The sequence below is a fragment of the Aedes albopictus genome, chromosome 1 (genome assembly GCF_035046485.1).
Source record: "Aedes albopictus strain Foshan chromosome 1, AalbF5, whole genome shotgun sequence".
Taxonomy (NCBI): Eukaryota; Metazoa; Arthropoda; class Insecta; order Diptera; family Culicidae; genus Aedes; species Aedes albopictus.
Window position 1 is genome coordinate 206,145,875 of NC_085136.1, and position 18,902 is coordinate 206,164,776.

Here is an 18,902-nt window from a genome sequence, read left to right on the forward strand (position 1 = left end):
GATCCGTCTGGGTAGTAATGTTACGATAGACGGGGATACTTTCGAGGTGGTGGAGGAATTCGTCTACCTCGGATCCTTACTGATGGCTGACAACAACGTGAGCCGTGAAAATCGGAGGCGCATCATCAGCGGAAGTTGGGCCTACTACGAACTCCAGAAGAAACTGCGGTCGAAAAAGATTCATCCACGCATCAAATGCACCATGTACAAAACGCTAATAAGACCGGTGGTCCACTACGGACACGAGACATGGACCATGCTCGAGGAGGACCTACAAGCACTCGGAGTTTTCGAGCGACGCGTGCTAAGAACGATCTTCGGCGGTGTGCAGGAGAACGGTGTGTGGCTGAGAAGGATGAACCACGAGCTCGCTGCACTTTACAGCGAACCCAGCATCCAGAAGGTGGCCAAAGCCGGAAGGATACGGTGGCCTTGCCCACCGCAAGAATGCCGGACAACAACCCTGCAAAGTTGGAACAAGAAGGCGTGGAGCGCAGAGAGCACGATGGGCGGACCAAGTGGAGCGTGACCCGGTGAGCATTGGGCGCGACCGAGGACGGAGAGCGGCAGCCACAAACCGAGTATTGTGGCGTACTATTGTTGATTATGTCTTGTCTTGTGATGTTGAACAAATAAATGTATGTATGTATGCACTCTAACAAAGAGGCAAGACGAAACACAGCTGTACGCGCCGTATGCGTGCAGAGCGAATGAAAGCCGTTCTGTTCAATTTTTTTTTTTTTTCAAGTTCAATTCTATTTATTTCAATCTTTTTTTGTGTTACAATCAATATATACATAGCAAGTGATTCAGCCTTGTGCTTTTCAAACTTTAGTTCCACTGCATTTTGTTAAGAAATAACATGTTTGTTTTGTGTTGTTGTTTAACATGTTTGTGTGTTCAGCTGTAAGCTGTTTGTATTGTATACTTAAAGACTAGAAAACTATAACTACTACTATTTACAAAATATTTACACTATTTACAAGACATTAGGAATAGATACTCCTTATGGTGTGCCATTCTGAGACGCGGGCTCTAGTTCGGTGCCGTGTGGCAAGATTAGTTATCCTAGTGATAATTGGGTCGAGATTCGCTAGCCTGTGGACCTCTGTTGTCCTTGTGTTGTGTGGCAGGTTTAGGATCATCTTCAGGAACCTGTTCTGCACTACTTGAAGCTTCTTGAGATGAGTTTGAGTACAGCCCATCCACACTGGGGAACCGTAGAGCAACATGGGGAGTACCACCTGCTTGTAGGTGGCAAGCTTGTTGACGACGGAGAGCTTCGACCGGCGATTTATGATGGGGTAGAGCTTTCTCAGCATGATTGTGCTCTTGGTGACCAGATCATTCACATGCGAACGGTAGAGGAGTTTGCTGTCCATTATGAGGCCAAGGTACCGGACGTCATTGGCCCAATCCACCTCGCACTCTATTACCTTGACTTTGGTGTTGGGCTTGAGGCGGTCGGAATTACGGTGCGGAAACACGATTATCTGGGTTTTGGCGGCGTTTACCCGAATCTTCCAGGTATTCAAGTACTCGACGAAGGTGTTCAAACCGGCTTGTAGTTTGTTGACGAGGTGACGGATAACGCGTCCACTATAGCTGATCGCCGAGTCATCAGCGAAAAGGGACAGCTTGCCGTCGGAGTGTAGCGGCGGGATGTCCGACGTGTATAGATTATACAGTATCGGGCCGAGAATGCTACCCTGTGGGACTCCTGCTGGGATCGGGTATGGGTCTGAAAGCGTGCCGCTTACACTCACCTGGGAGGTGCGACCATGTAGATAGGCAGTGATAACCCTGACGAGGTAGGTTGGACAGCCTTGCTGCATAAGCTTGTGTGTGAGTCCAGCGTGCCACACATTATCAAATGCTTTTTCAATGTCCAGTAATGCCATTACCGTTGTTTTGGAAAGTTCCTTGGAGCGCTTGACCTGATTGGTTACCCTCTGCAGTTGATGGACAGTCGAGTGTCCACGCCTGAACCCAAACTGCTCGTCCAACAGAATGTTGTTTGCATCAGTGTGCTCCAGAAGTCTTGATATCAAATAACTTGCTGATAGCTGACAACAGACTAATTGGTCTATAGCCAGCCGGGCTTGTAGGGTCCTTTCCTGGTTTGAGGATAGGGACCACTTTCGACAACTTCCAAGCGGATGGAAAGTAGCCAATTTCCAGACAACGATTGAAGACATTTGCCAGGAGGGTGAATGTTCTGGGGCCCAGGTTTTTTAGGACGATGTTAAATATCCCGTCAAACCCGGGGGCCTTCATTTTGCTAGTGAATCTAATGTAGTTCTTAAGCTCATTTGCGGATACTCTACGGTCGTCAGGGAGTTCACACGGAAGAGTGGGAAGTTCGTTGATGCTGGCCGCTACCGTCGCTTCAACAGGACTAACTATATCCCGACCCAAGTTATGAGAGGCCAAGAATTGTTTGGAAATTAGATTGGCTTTCTCTTCAGCCGTTACGCAGAGTTTATCTAGGTCCCTAAGCGGAGGCACTGGTTTGGGTCTAGTTTTTAAAACTTTGGCAAGGCGCCAGAAGGGCTTGGAGTAGTTTGGCAGTTGTTTAATGTCATTTCTGAACTGCCTGTTTTTACGTTTTTCAACTCTCAATGCAATAATCTTATTGAGTTTCTTATAAAGGACTTTTCTAGCTGGATTTCTAGTTCGTTGGAATTATCGTCTAATACAATTACGCAGGGAAATGATTCGTTTCGTTAAAGTGTCTAAACTGGTAAACTTACTTGTAACAGCTACTGTTGGGATGAACCGGATCTCAGCCTCACCGATGGTATCAGTGAGCTGCTGGAGGACTCGATCGATGTCTGCGCACGTTTCCAGCGCCGGGTCCTGATCGATGTGATGCTCGACGAACCGTTGCAGTTGGGGCCAGTTCACTCGATGGTAGTTTCGCCGTTCTGGATTTGACCGATCATTATATACCAGCGACTGCCAGGCGGTTTCTAGCATTTGTGCTGCAGATGGGCGGAGCTTGTTGCGCAGCGAAGCGAGCACTGGCCTACTGCCAACCCGAGAGAAAAAAATATATAAGTAATCTCATTCATGTATTCAGTTCAGTTATCAATAAACCGTCGTAGCGAACGGAACTGTGTAAAGGTGTTTTTCTTCAGCGCAAACCGAACAGCAGTGGTGGCTAGCCCGATCAACGTGTGATCGCCTAGCATTTTCCTTCCCTTCCCTTTCACCCGGCGGTGAGCCAGCGGTGGCAAGAGTGTGTGCCTCCGCTCTACCCGAGTCGACGTTGGCGTGCAAGCGGAACCTGTTTCGACCTGTTCGGCGTCGCTTCTCTGCGGTCGTCACTCGCGCGATCGGTGTGCTGTGTTCCTGCTGCGACGAGGTGAAGCTGCGATGGTGGAGCTGTTGACTGTCGTGCTTGCTGCGCATTGCGATACCCAGGAGTGTGCCTAGGAGTTATTCTGGTTAGTTTTCCAATATTAAATCGGTGGCACTCTTGGTGTATCGTCGTCGGCGAGCAAACGGCGGCGACACAGCAGTTCTTCGAGATCGGCATTTGCCGTGGTCCTTCGTTCGAGAAAGTGTTCCAGGCTGATGACCGTGACGTGCACGGTTGTTGGTATCTGAGCTGGCGACTGTGGTGTGCATGGTCGTCGGTAAGGGGCCGTTCATAAACCACGTAGACTTTTTGGGGGGAGGGGGGGGGGGTTCTGGCCAAAGTCTACGCTCCATACAAATTTCAATTTTTTTGTATGGACAAAAGTCTACGAGGGGGAGGGGGGGGGGGGTCTGAGATGGCCCAAATTTGGTCTACGTGATTTATGAACAGCCCCTAACGAGAGTGTTTCCTCATCGGTGGCTGCGACGTGCGCAGCTGTCGACAGCTTACGGTAGCCGTGGTGAGCACGGCTGTCGGTAGCTCGAGAAGGAGGTGAGTCGTCGTGCTGCATTGAAGGTAAGTGCAACGAACCTGCCTCCCATTTGAGAAGTGTGTACCCAACAACAGCATTGGGGCAAGATGCACCATCGAGTTAACCCTTTATACCTAAGGCCGAGAAAACTAGAAGAGTTGTCAACTCACATTATTATGGAAATGATTATAGTTTATTGCATTGCTAACTGGACTGCGACAGAGTGCGGAATCTTAAATAAAAGTGCGATATTGCATCAAATCGTTCCGGTGTCTTCACCGCACTTATTCATCATGAGCTAATGAATAAGTGCGGTGAAGACACCGAAACGATCTGACACCAAATCGCATTTTTATTTGAGATTCCGCACTTCCTCGTCGTACTTTTAACTGCGAAATGCGCAATATATACGTGATTACATGTACAAAATAATTTTTGTTTGAAAGAAACTCTCAAAAATCTAGGTGACAATATAATTGCCACTGCCCGTTTACCCCAAAAACGAGCTTTTAAGGTGGCAATATAGTTGCCACTGCCCGTTTAGGGTACTTTTCTTCTTTTGACTTCGACAAAAAGCCGGAAAAGAGATTTTAGAGTGGATTAGGCCTTAACCCATAATATAAACTGTGTAGTTCAGCTCATGTCAACCCATAATTTGATTATTTCTTAAAATATTTACCAAATCTATAATTTTACAATAAGGTTGAATTAATTCTCTTCACGCGGCCAAATTTAGCCATTTTTGAGACTACAAACGGCTCCCAAATTGTTGTTAAAGCTTTGTTTAGTACCAAAAAAATACTAGGCGTTGTTAGTAATCCCAATAATATGGATTGTATTGGTAGATCTCTATTGCTTCAGACAATACAATTATCTCAAAATCGCTTAACCCTTCAGGACGCGCGCTGTTGGACAAAGTACAACACTACCAAAAAAAACCTAGTTCATTGTATACAGCGCGAGTGCGGTGCAGTTTCGGTTGCTTGATGGTGCGCGTCTGGAAAGGTTAAGAAGCCAATTATTGTTCTATTCAATAGCACCACGCCGCGCATTGTTTAATTCCATCATCGGCCCGGCAACATGTAGTTTCGCTCAAACGAAATAAAGATGATGCCAGCTTTTTTTCATGTACAATGCAGGTAGTGGCGGCTTTGAGTTATACTGAATTATTCATATGAATATAACAATTCAGTTAGGGAAGTGATATGCAACAGAAGCGGAAATAAACACACATGCTGCATGATACTCTGCTATGATACGTAATATTGAATTTTGTGGGTTATTAATTCGTTCAAGTTCCGAACACCTGGTGCTTTACGTTACTTTAAAATCTATATCTCAGATCACTCAAGACCTCTGCGATATGTAGGTATCGCGAGGACCCGGATCACTTGCCCTCTTTGCTCCCCCGCTAATCTGGGCCTGAGTGTATATGCAGTCGCTGTAATCGGTAAGCTATTACCTTACTGGATTAATTATGGTTGTTTCCACACAACCGAACCCATTTTACGATTGATTTCCGACAAGATCAGAGCAGCGATTTCTTGCTTTTCCAATGGCATTCTGAAATGATATAAAAACTTAATGAATAAGTGTCCACGTTTAATGGGGAAATTTGCGACGAAAGCAGCAAGATTGCTTTATACTATTTTAACATACTTCGCTGCCAAATCACCACCTCCGTCAATTTCTTCCTTTTTGGCTCGTCGTTGTGCATGTCGATTTGCCCTGGACACTTGTGTATCTTTGGTACTTATCAACTGCGCTTGTTTGCCTTCCTTTCCTTTAAAAATAGTTGATCTGGTGGGTTTCTGGAACAAAATACATATAGGTTAAATGGAGTTACCTTTGTAGCATTTCACGGGATTTACCTTAGATTTCTTCTTTTTCTTTTCATACTGCAAGGAGTCGTAATAATTCGGTTTCTCCCGTCGTACGCGGCCGGTCCTACGTCGCTGCACCTGTGCCGAGGCGGCCAGCGCTGCGGCTTTCCGAACCTCAGCCGCACTGGGTTTGCCTTTTTTGCTCCCTTTAGGGCGGCCTACTGGAGCCGGGGTAGGGACGTAGGCAGAATTGGTTTGACGAGCATTGAACGAAAACCCACAAGGGCACCGTTTGGAGGCAATGGCCACTTGTTGATCACAGCTTGGACAATTTTTCAGTATCATTCTCGTCCTTACCATTGCCTCGTACAGAGCACACAATAAATACTATAGGCGTTTCAACTGAAACTGTCACAATTTACTGAAGTGCCGAAGACTGCGGACGTTACACTAAATAGTGAGTAAACCAACGATCTGGTCCACAAACCCTCCGGAACACCGGCGACAACACCACAGATCGTTCTGTTGTGTACTCGTTCGCTGATTGCAAACAAACAAGTTTTGACGTTTCAAACATTTTGTTTGATGAAATAGTGGTTTCGCAGCGCGGTGTCACGAACACTAATGCAAATCTACTGGTTGAAAATATGCCCATTTGATTTTGCTGCGAACAGCTGATCTTTGTTTACTATTTTCAACCAGTAACTCAGGTGGTGTTCGTGTAATGCAGCGTGTACGTACACGCAACACCACTAAAAGCAGAAACCACTATGGAGATGATGCAAAATAATCGATATTCAAATTAATCGATATTCTAGGGGCAAGACACTGTGCAAACGAGAGTAACTCTGAGAAATTCTGAGTAACTCTTTTCACCAATGATCGAGGAAATTCGTTGAAAAACACCCCTAAAACTGCAAGAAAAGCGAGATATCGGGCAATATTGTTTTGATTTTGCGATAAATCAGGCAACACTAAAGCAAAAACGGGAGCAATCCAGAGAAATTCTGAGCAACTCTGTGAATGAAAATGCACTCTCCAGCACAGTGTCTTGCCCCAAGTCGATATTTTATAATTCAAGAGCAAATTTTCAATACGCCCTAAGTAACATTTTGATCTTATCGAGAAAATCGAATTCAAAGTTTTGGTTTTCATTTTTAATTCCTATTTAATGATCAAACCGAAAACAGTATAATGAATAAGCGCAAACGACATCAGATAACAGCGTTTATTACTTCCTGATTAAAAATATAGATAGAGTACAAAAAAACATTAGTTTTTTGCATTAAATCAGTTCTACGTCGTTTGGCGTCAGAAAACGTAAATAAGACATTTTGTTAAGTCATTCTGAAACCTCTCGGTTACTTTCGTCGGTTACGTTACGTCGCGTTACGCGAATTTATGTTGCTTACGTCGGTGTGTTTACGTCATGTAGCCAGCTGTCATGTTGGTTACGCCAAGTTACTTACGTCGTTGTGTTGATCGATTTGTGTGGAAGATTGGCACTTAAGCCATACGGATTCCTCATAGAAAAAGGTATTTTCTTAGGCTTCAGAGTACGGATTAATTAATTAATGTTAATTTTTCATTTTCAGTAAGTGTTTCCTACGCAGCAATGGTGCCGCAGGCAAATTAACTTGGAATACCTAGCGGCAACAACAGGCGCCAACGGATGCAACCGAACCGGGGAAGTCTTCGTTCCGAAATCGGAATGATATTATAGTAATATAATCTAGAAGATCCAGGGCGAATCCTGTTGCAAGCTCATCAGCTGCAGCTCATCCAGGATTGTGGCCACTGAGCGGATGACTGTCGGTGTATCGTGCAATGCTCTAGGGCTTGCGACAATGTTTCGAAAGCAAGGCGGCGGTGAACTAGGAGGCCGAGGTGGCGATAGAGACGACCGCGGAGATAGCCAGCATCGCGGTGATAACCATGACAACGGACAGAGTAATTTAAAAGTTGCATAACTAACTATGGTTACTGGACCAACTTGCAGACTAAAAGATGCTGTATGCCTTCAAGAACGTCCAAACTATCCTGGAGTTTAGCCATTGACATCTACAGCTGTACAATAGTTATGTTTGCCGTTAAATGTTGTTCAACTATAATATATTATCCCTTCGAAGTTGTACGAACCATTCATTTTGGATGTTGGAGATCAACCAACTACTCCGAATAACAGAACTTGTTACGAATGTAGTCATATCCCCATATACAGAGTATTGTTGCATAATCAACTAAAATTACTGGGCCTGCATAAATCATAATCGTTTATACTTTTGGGACATTTAGCGTCGTCCAAACTGCCCTGGAGTTTAGTCCCTAACATCTACTAACAGTAGTGGTTTACGCTACGTATTAGATATTATGTTATCAGTACAAAACCGAATTAGGCGCCATCCATAAACAACGTAGACACATTTTTGGCCATCTCAGCCCCCCCTCCCCCCTCCCCCTCGTAGACTTTTGCTCATAGGTACAAAGTTTTCGAAATTTGTATGGACCGCAGACTTCGGCCATATGAAATCTGTGTTGAGAAAATGTCTACTTTTCAAGTGAGCACTTTTTTTTAAAAGGCACGTGAATAGGCATGGAAACAGCATCTGTAGTTAAATCTCTTTTAGTTTAAAACTTTATTAGAAAAGATATTAGCTAGCAGTTGTAGGGTGGAGCGGAGCTAAATGAACACCCCAAGAATTACCTGGAGTTTACTAGAAGTGCACGCAGGACTATCGTTTATCAAGAATATTAATTGGATGAACTTATTTCAATGGATGACGTTGTTTTGGCAAAATTAATCGCATTAGTAATCAAACTTATCTTGCGCCGTCCTACCCTACACACGGTCTTAGAATTTGGTGACAATGACGAGAAAGAGCTACTACTGATTCAACTTTGGGGGCAGTTTTTGTTCCTGATATTGCTGCTGTTGTTCCTGATTCTGTCGGCGTGATAATTATTTACGAGCTGGTGCTGCTGGTAGAACTGCTGTGCGGGGTTGCAGTTGGGCCAAAATCTGCACCTGGTGTTGTCGCTGTTGCTGCAGTTTTCCCACGCTTCGGAGGATTTTAGGAAATCGAAGAGGCTTTGACGTGGAGGCGTGGCGTCAATTTTGGGCTTCCTACCCACCGTTCGGGAGGATCCTACCCACCGTTCCATTTTGGAGAAATCACCCGACTATTAGGTTTTCTCGCTTTCAGACGAGGTGTGATCGGTCTCATCTTAATGCAGCAGCCAGTTTAACAGGACCAATCGGGACACCTTCAGCAGTCGTCGCGCAAACTGGTCCGCAAGTTTTCCTGAAAAAAAAATGTTCTCATTTAGTCCCATTCAACACAGGGAGGACTCTCATGACCCGTAAGAAAACTGAGAGGGGCTTACCTTGCACCGTCCTATCCACGCACGGTCTTAGAAGTTGGCAGGGAAGTTGATGACGACGACGAGAGCTTGATCAGCTTATTTCCGTCCGAACTGGGTTTGATCATGCATCCCTAGTTCTTGCTCGACTTGCTAGCGTCGACGGAAGCGGATGAGAAAGAATGCGTTGCCAAACCTGCAAAGGCGGCAAACGATGCCGATCTGATGGAAGCACCGCTTGGAAGGTGGCCTGTGGAAGCAGATAAAGTAGCACGTTAGACTTTTTTATATTGATTTTTTGTGGATGAGTAATGATCAATGCGAAAAGTTGGCGAAATTACTCTCTATTGGTTCATAACTTACCTTACAGCGCCGAGAAAACAATGTCCGGATTCTTTTGCAGCAGAGCATCAAGGAACTTTCATCGACACCTTGAGCTTATCAATCACATCACTAATGCGGGAGCATTTGCATTCCGGCGAGGAATTTTTAGATGTCCGCTGCACCACTTACAAATTGACGGTGGGAGATTCATCTTTGGACTGGACGATGAGTAATTTCAAGATTTCTTCTCGCTCCCTGTATCACAATAACTTGAGGACAACGAACCACTGCTCAAGCCACTGCTTTGGGTGGTACTAGCACCGAAAAATACTTATTACTACCATCCGAACTATTGCAGGAAGTGCCCCTTTCAAGCTGAGTGCTTCCACCGGGAAAGTGTTTCGGCGATAATGTTCCGATGCTTCATTGTCGTAAACACTTTCGAGTCGTGTTTACATGATTTTGTTACTTAGGTCGTTTTGACAGCGAACTTACGTCAGCTGCGAGTTACGTGCGTTACATAAGTCATTGTACTGACAAAGCGACACAAATGAAAAGTGCTCACTTTGTTACTTAGGTCAGTTTGATATTTTTGTAATTTAAAAAGTTTTTAACTATTTTTGACTTGTGATCTTGCTACACAGCATAAAGCAGTTGACTAGGTATAAAAATATGTGAAAACCTCATTTTTGTTTATTTTGTTACTTAGGACGTATTGAAAATTTGCTCTTGAATTGCCGTTTTTCTTTGTTTTTTTTAGATCACAGTTTCTACGGTTTCTACCCCAGCCCAACATGGGTTAACTTGCGCTGCAGCATCTTGCGGTACATTTATCCTATAATCTATAATGGTTTTTTTTTTTTTTCTTTGCTGTCTTTTCTGGCTAAGACCATGGGTGGTCCATCTTGCCGCTGCTCGTTGTTGTCTTGTTCGTCGGTGTGGTTGTTTAGACTCGGCTGTTGTCCTATATCTCTATCTTGATTTCCTTAAGAAATCCGGTGATGCTTTTCAGTTCTTGCTCCTTCCCGTCTTCGAATATGGTTTTTAGTGGTTTGTAGGTTTCTAGTACGTTGTATTGCATCCGTATCGTTGCCCATTTCAAGCAGTGATACAGCGTGTGTTCCAGCGTTTCCTCTTCTTCGCATAGGTCACATTCCGTGTCTGTCTCCCATCCCCAACTTCCTTTTCTGTCCTTCGTCATACAGTGGTTCGATCTGATCCTGTTCAGGACGATCTTCTCCTGGGTTGTGAGTGTTGTGTTTTTACACCAAATAGTTTTTCCCGGTTCCTTGGCGAATTCGAAGTGCAGTTTTCCCTTAGTCTCGGAGATAGTCTTGTATTTGTCCCGCCATTTGTTCCATATTGTTTTCTGGGCAAGTCTTGTTGTGTCGTCTAGCGTTAGTTTTTCCAAGTTGGTAACTTCCCCTGCTGCTGCGTTTACTGCGAGTTTGTCTACTTCTTCGTTCCAGCGAATACCAACGTGGCTTGGTACCCATTGAATGTAGATTTTGCGGTTATTGTCTCTGTCTATCATGTCGCTAATTTCGTTTACGATGTGGTTGGTTTTTGCATGTGTTTCAGACCTGAGCATTTCACATGCGCTTCTGGAGTCCGTAACTATTACCGTTTCAGAGTAGTTTTTAGAATGACACATTTTAACTGCTTCCCTTATGGCTATCAGCTCTGCGTTCGTAATGCTTGTGTTTGGGTTGATCTTCTCTGTCACATGCTCCCCATCGGCTATATCCAATGCTGCAATCGCCGTACCTGCATTGTTTTTGGCTGCGTCCGTGTAGATCTTGCTTGAGTTTTTGTACCGTGTGTTCATGAGTTCTTTGACTGCATTTTGCCACCTTAGCTGGTTGACCTCTGTTTTTTTGTCGCTTATCCCCGGAACATTGTTGTGAACTACTTCCTTTTTGCTTTTTCTTGATCGGCCTCTCTGTTTTGGTTTTGCTGCTAGTTGTTCCAGGATTTCCTCGTGTTCCACTGCAAGTTGTGTTGAGTAGGTTCCGTTTCCTTTTTTTGTTTGAATTGCTTTTTCCAGAAATTGTTTGTTCGGGTTTCTTCCATGTAGTGTCTTTATCGTGTCTTTCAATGCCAGCCACTCAACCCTATTTGCCATCGGCATGGATCCGCTATCCGCTAGCATCACATTGACCGGTGTGCTCCTGATGTATCTCATTGATATTCTGACATACGAGTTTAGGGTTGTCTCTAGCTTGTTTTTATGCGTTTGTGCCGCGTTACCGTATATTTGCGACCCGTATTCCAGTTTCGACCGAACTAATGCATTCCCAATTTTGAGCAGAGTTTCTGGGTTCGACGGGCTCGTTTTATTGGATAGCATTTTTAACAAGTTTATACTCTTCTCCGCGTTCGATTTGACTGTCTCGATGTGTTTTCTGTGGCTCAACGTCCTATCTATGGTGTACCCTAGGTGTTTGTAGGTGTTTTGCAGCTCGATTTGTTCTCCTTTGACTCTCAGTGTGACTCTGTCGTCCGGTAGTTTACTGAAGTTGATTGCCGCACATTTTGCTGGATTTATTCGAAGTCCCTTTTCATCCATTTTCTTGGCAAGTTTTCCCAAGAACCGGTTGGCTTTACTAACTGCTTCGTACCCTTCTCCTACTACGACCACAGCGAAGTCGTCCGCGTATTGTGTTAGTATTACTCCTTCCTCTTGAAGTTGGTGCAGATCAGCTGTATACAAATTGAACAATAGCGGGGAAAGAGGGCATCCTTGGGGTACTCCTTTGTTCACCACCGTTTCCACTGTTGTTTCTTCTGCCGTGATCACGATTCGTCTCTCTTTCAGGTATTCGAAGATCCATCTCCTTATGTCCTCCGGTATTCTGGCGTTGCCGAGCGTATCCAGGAGTATCTGCCCATCGACCTCATCAAAGGCTTTGCTCACGTCCAGGAATATGCATACACAGCTTTTCTTGTTAATTTTGGCCTCCTTTATAGTGTTAACAACGTAGTTCACGCTGCTTATCGCTGAGTGCTCTTTTCTAAAGCCAAAGGACAGTGGTGGTATGAGGTTTTGTTCTTCTGCGAATTTGTATAGACGGTCTTTCACGAATGTGTTGATTATTTTGAGGAAAACGTTCATCAGAACTATTCCTCTCTTGGATGCAATGTCGTCCGGATCCTTGTTCGGTTTTTGTATCAGTACCAGTTTGCTCGTTCTCCACTTCTCCGGTATCTTTTTTGTTCTCCAAACTATGTTGAGTTGGTTGCATACTTCACAAAGGATGTCCAGTTTCAGGTTCTTCAGTATTCTGTAGGAGATGTTGTCCAATCCTGGTGACGAGTGGTCTTTCTTCCCTCTGAGTATCCTCTGGAACTCCTCGAAGCTGAGTGCTTCTTGTGTCGAATTGGTTTCTGCCAGTTGCCGTGTCGTGTACCTCAGTTCTCCCTGTTTTTCTTTATAGTTGCTTTTGACAAAGTTCTCTGCTGTTTTCTGCTCTGGATTGTGTTCTGCTCCACGTTTACTTCCGGTCAGTGCTGAGTTCAGTCCTCGGATGATGTTCCAGATTTGTTTTGGTGGCGTATCTGCGTTTCTCCTTTCGTACCATTCTCTTAAATATCGCTCTTGTTTTCTGCAGCTCCAATTGCGTCTTCAACGTTTTGCTTTTATTGTAGTTCTTAAGCTTCTCTCTTTTTTCGTTGTACACCTGCTGGATTTCTCCGTTCCACCACTTCTTCAGATAGTTCGCTTTCTTGTTTCTGATCGTGTAGCTTGCTTCCTCTATTTTTTCCTCGAACACCTCCTGCATCTCATCCGGGTTGTACAGAAATTGCGGTTGTATGCTATTCAGTCCTTCTATCGCTTTGGTCACGTTTACTTTCTTTATAGTTTTTTTTTTACTACTGGCATTTCTGTTTGCAGCTCCATCATTATACACAAATGGCTGCTGCCAAATTCCTCCTCTACGACTGTCCATTCTACCTTCGCCGCCAGTTCCTTGGTAGCGAACGACAGGTCTATTGCGGTCGGTGAACAGTTGATCCTCGCGATGGTTGTTGGGTGTCCGTCGTTTAGTATTACCAGTTTGGAGGTCTCCAGCTCGTTCGCTACTACTTTTCCTCTTTCGCATGGGCGGGTGTCTTCCTCTTCCCACAGTGGGTGCCTAGCGTTGAAATCCCCTGTCAGAACTATCTCTCCATCTAACCTTTCTATTGTATTGAACAGTTCTTTGATTTTCGTCATCGTGCACTTCGTGTGTTGCCTATCCGGTGGTACGTATACCGATATTATCGTGAAGTTGGGATCAAGATTCTTCGTTTTTACCGCTATTACTTCCAGAGGTTCTACGTTTCCTATTCTCACCTCTTTGAACGCTATGCCCTCCTTAAGTAGCAACCCTACTCCTCCGAAGCCTTCCTCCCTACATTTTGTTATGAACCTGTATCCTTTTATTCTGTATTTTTCGTCTGGCTTGAGCCATGTTTCCTGTAGGCTAGCTACTGTTATGTCTTCCCTGTTTAAGAACATATATAACTCCTCTCTAGTCTGCATTGGCCTTATTGACTGTATGTTGTTTTGTAGTATTTTGATTTTTCTATTCTCCATTGCTCTCGTTGTTCTGCTCTGTTGACTTTCTGTTTGTTTCCTCACTCGTAGCCATGTTGTTCACTACTTCTTCAATAATGTCGCCAATTACAGTACATGTCTTGATTATGACTTGCTCGTAGCTTAGTTCCGATAGTTTGTTGTTTACTTCTTCCTTGATTGCCTCTTGTAGCTGCTTCAACCTCCCAATCAGGCTCACGTTCCGCCAGAACGCTCGGATCTCCGCCATCACCCGTTCAATTTCCGTACATTTGTGGGGATTGTCGAACACCGCTCTGTCTCTTTCATTCGGCTTGTCCCGGGCGATTTGTCCTGGCCTGTTGCTTCTTGGCTGCTCTTTTTTCTCATTTCCTCGCCCCATTGTTGAGCGATAGCTCGGCCTGCGTGTCCAAGCTCTTCCCCTGCCGGAACTTGTTCCTGCCTCTGGTCTCTTCTCGTCTGTGTCAAATCCTGGAAATTCGTCCTCGTAGTCCTCCAGTAACTGGAACTGGTTTTGAAGAAACCCGTTTTTGGCCTCCTGGTAGCTCAGCTTCTCCTGTTGCATTTTCTCCGCGATTTTCCTCTGTTTCTTCTTTTCTGGACATTCTGTACTGTTAGCGGGGTGATTGCCACGGCAGTTGATGCATTCCGTCTGACACTGCTGTTGATCATGCTCTTCGTGCCGTCCTCCGCAGGTCATGCATTTTTTTGGTCTTCTGCATGTGGTTGTTTTGTGCCCATATCCCCAACAATTCTGGCACTGTCTAACTGGAAAGAGGTAGAGGTCTACTTTGAACCTGTATCCGTACATGGCAACGGTGTTTGGCAGGTTTTTGCCCCTGAACGTTATCCTCACGTTCCTTGTTTTTTTCAGGTTCCGCGCTTCATCCATTTTCTGCATTCTCTCTGCCTTCAGTATGGGGATCTCTGATTCTAGCTCCTCAAGTAGCTCTCTGTCCTCGTACTTCCACGGCACGTCCTTGATGATGCCCAGTGTTTGCTTGAGCATCTGTGGAACGTAACACTTGAGGTTATCGTCCTGCAAGTCTACCCGCACTAACTTGTTTGCCTCCGCCGCCGTTTCGAACGTGACTTTGAAACGAAACTTCCCGATCATTTGGATGTCCTGAAATCCCTTGATGTTTTTGGACTTCAGACATTTTCCTACGTCTACTGGGTGGTTTTGGGTAGGCTGGTCGAAGTCCACGGGCTCCAAATATACCACCTCTCCAGTCCAGTTTTCCTGCTCCTCGCTTTCCGTTCTTTTGGGGGTTTCATTTACTGTTGTGCCGTGTTTCCTGTTACCGGATGAGGCCTTCAGCGTTTCTCCTCGTTTCTGTGCCGTCTTCTGGTATTGGTTTCTCGTTTGTATTTGCGAATTTCGGATCATCTGGTTGTCTGTTTATCTTAATCACTTAACTTATTTCTAGTCGCTTAGTACTACTTTGATTTTATTGTGTTTTTTCTCTATGTTATAAACTTTGATTGGAGCTGATTGCTTTTCTGATATTCACTTAAACCTAACTTAATTCTATATCAAAGTTCTTTTTTCACACTATTCGTATACACCCCTAGATCCTTCTTCTTTTTCTTCTTCTGATATTCCCGACTGATCTTCTTGCTTTCGACTTGCTAACTATCTTTCGCTTTCCACGCCGATGCGCCGCTCCTGCCAGCCAGCGCCTCAACTTCCTGCAGTGCTCCGGATCGTTCTCTTCTCTTCCTTTTCACAACTATCCGGTTTCGCCTAAAACTTCACTGTGATTTTCGATTTTTTAGGATAAGCACTTCAATCACTCAACTTAACTCCAAGATGGCCGCGATGTTTTTTTTTTTTGATCTATAATGGTTTCTGTTTCTACTTTTAGTGGTGTTGCTTGCACAAGTTGCAAGATTAGTACACCACGGTAAGGAGACGTGGGCTTAATCGATTAAATTGAAAATATAGTGACATCTCTAAAAAAAATGTTGAAGCTAAAAAGCCTTTTGCTTTTGTGCCGAGGGGCCCGAACTAAACCAAATGCTTCTGAAGGGCTAGCTGTTCTCACCAAATTGACCTTGACGCTGTCAAACAGAGGTCAACGCAAGATCAGTTTTTCGTAAATTTTCTCGGAGTACGGATTGTTTCCAGCTTTGTGATCCGACGCGGATTGTGTCCTACTTCTTGTAATAAAATTGCCTTCAAGAAACTACTGCGAAGCATGGCTGGCAAATACCGCATCGTGATGGTCCGCCACGGCGAATCCGAATGGAATCAGAAGAATCTTTTCTGCGGATGGTTCGATGCCAATCTCAGCGATAAGGGTAAGTGATTTGGTTGTTCGGGAAATGGGGTGAAAGTGAATTTAGCCTTGACCTCTCGCTACCAGATAACGCAGTGATGTAACGTTTATAATCAATAAACTTCTTTTTACTTATTAGGTAAGGAAGAAGCGCTGGCTGCCGGAAAGGCCGTCAAGGAGGCCGGATTGAAGTTTGATGTGGCCCATACCTCTCTGTTGACCCGTGCCCAGGTCACCTTGAACTCGATCCTGACCGAATCTGGTCAGACTGGAATTCCGATTGAAAAAACCTGGCGTTTGAATGAGCGTCACTATGGTGGATTGACCGGATTGAACAAATCCGAAACAGCTGCCAAGTACGGTGAAGAGCAGGTGCTAATCTGGCGACGAAGCTTCGATGTTCCGCCACCAAACATGGAACCGGATCACGCTTATTATAACGCCATCGTGAAGGACGAACGGTACAAGGGCGACCCGAAGCCGGAGGAATTCCCAATGGCTGAATCGCTAAAATTGACCATCGAGCGGACGCTGCCCTACTGGAACGATGTCATCATCCCACAGATCAAGGCCGGAAAGAACATCATCATTGCCGCCCATGGTAACAGCCTGCGCGGTATTGTGAAGCATCTGGACCAGATGACCGACGAGGCCATCATGGGACTGAATCTGCCCACCGGTATTCCATTCGTGTACGAATTGGATGAAAACATGAAGCCCGTGGTTTCGATGAAGTTCCTTGGTGACGAGGAAACCGTTCGCAAGGCCATTGAATCCGTTGCTAACCAGGGTAAGGCTAAGTAAATCCGTTGGTGTTAAACTAGGTTAATAATGAATAACTAAATTATTAAACGCGAAACTCATTGAATAATGTAACAGTATCCCGTAATAAGACGCAACTCATGAAATCCGTACTGTTAAGCAAATACATAGACAAGTAAAAAGTAATTCAATTACCCAAATAAATGTCAACCTAGTCTAAAGCTGCCTTCGATTATTTATGAATATTTGGCCGAAAGTCTTAATGTCGAATAAATTTGGCGAAAAAACATGATTTTATAAAGTCGACCAATGTATTATAAGGAAAGACATAGCAACCGGACTCAACAGCGTTCAATCTAGTGTATTTTCTAGATCATAAAAAGTGGGCGCTCAAGTAAATTTCTAGATTGGATTTTTATTTATTTAAATACGGGGGCTATTTTATAACTCGAGTCGACCGTAATTTCATGTGACTCGATAGTTGTCGAATTATACAAAACGAGTTAGTCGATGAATTTCGAGTAAATAGTCTAGCACAACGAATGCTCGACTCACTAAAACGACTCGATGAAAACGGTCGGCCACCTGTCATCGCACAGCAATCAGTGCCTGCTGCGCACAGCGATCAGACAGATTGATGTGAAATTTTGAATTTTTACCAACAACATGGCTTTGTGCGCGTAGGGTTTTTTTTTGCATTTTATTAGTAAAACTACTCTAGAATATTCATTGGAATCCGTTTTAAACCCTCCATCAGTCGCGCCAAAAAGAGATACACGAGCGATCGCGTCGGGTATTCAGTACACGGCATACGCTTTAAATTATGGTTGCAGTACTAGATAGCATATTGGTGTATTAGGCAAAAATGTCCAGCTGATTATGAGTGTTTGGTAGCTTGGTTGATAGTGGACATGTAGAACCGACCAACCCGATCTGGTCCTGTCGCGAGTGTCGGAATGGCCCCCGCGGAAACCTTGGCATTCAGTCAAGGCCGCCTTGGTCAGGACACCAAAGCTAGGCATGCGGCGGCTTTTTCTTGATGATTCATCATATCCATCATCTTAGCGAACCAACGGCCACCCTGGTGAACCCGTGGCCACCGGAATGTGCCCTAGAAGAGCTAACTTCGAAGAAATTTTGACCACAGTGCCAAAACTAGGCATATAGGGCCTATTCACCATTTTTCATATATGTACACCATCTTATTATCCATAAAAAGGAGTAATGACCTCCCTGGCCAACCCGTGGCCACCGGAATATGCTCTGGAGGAGCCTGCTTCGAGGACGCTTTGGCCATAGCGCCAGATCTTCTATCTTTTTATGTTTATCCTGTGTTTAGGTGATCAAAACCTGATTCTTCGCCTGCAGGCATCTAAGAAACTGAAACCAGGAATTGTGTCGGAATGACCCGATTACACTCAAGGAATTCCTCCAGAAATTCCACTAGGGATTCCTCCAAAAATTTCTCTAGGAATTCCTCCAGATATTCCTCTAGGAATTCCTACATAATTCCTCTAGAAATTCCTCCAGCAATTCCACTGAGAATTCCTCTGGAAATTCCTCTAGGAATTCCTCTAAGAATTCCTCTACTCTAGGACTGCCCATAACTGCATAATTGTAACATTTGCATTTTTTGCCAATATTGAGTTAATACCGGGGATCATCACCCAATCATCAGTACTTTCATCCACCCAAATGAACTTTTTAAGTTTGTTCTGCAAAATGTAAAACAAATACCAAGTCGATTTGTCTCATTGGCTAAAATTAATGAATGTAATCGCATAACAGTCACACTGGAAATACACACTGGTGTCAAAGCGTAATATCAATCAATGTTGGTCTTATTATTTTTTTTAACTATTCGTCCAGCATACAAGAAGAGCTGTAGAAAATTTCA

At 44.4% G+C, this 18,902-nt stretch overlaps 2 protein-coding genes and 1 long non-coding RNA gene across 3 annotated transcripts; 2 read left to right on the forward strand and 1 right to left on the reverse strand.

Annotated features, from left to right (window-relative positions):
* Positions 1–5,139: 5,139 nt before the first annotated feature.
* Positions 5,140–6,271, reverse strand: LOC109430298 (UPF0547 protein C16orf87 homolog). Its single transcript, XM_019706352.3, has 3 exons — positions 5,768–6,271; positions 5,556–5,707; positions 5,140–5,459 (listed from the first exon to the last, which is right to left on the reverse strand). Exons 1-3 carry the CDS (start codon positions 6,077–6,079, stop codon positions 5,372–5,374), a joined length of 552 nt encoding a protein of 183 aa, XP_019561897.2. The 5' UTR covers positions 6,080–6,271; the 3' UTR covers positions 5,140–5,371.
* A 542-nt stretch (positions 6,272–6,813) lies between these two features.
* On the forward strand, positions 6,814–7,853 carry LOC134285442 (uncharacterized). Its single transcript, XR_009996375.1, has 2 exons — positions 6,814–7,255; positions 7,315–7,853. It is a non-coding gene; the product is annotated as an uncharacterized LOC134285442 (long non-coding RNA).
* An 8,190-nt stretch (positions 7,854–16,043) lies between these two features.
* Positions 16,044–17,226, forward strand: LOC109431948 (phosphoglycerate mutase 2). The gene is made up of 2 exons (XM_019708251.3): positions 16,044–16,265; positions 16,383–17,226. The coding sequence occupies exons 1-2, from the start codon at positions 16,163–16,165 to the stop codon at positions 17,045–17,047; spliced, it is 768 nt and encodes a 255-aa protein (XP_019563796.1). The 5' UTR covers positions 16,044–16,162; the 3' UTR covers positions 17,048–17,226.
* Positions 17,227–18,902: the final 1,676 nt, after the last annotated feature.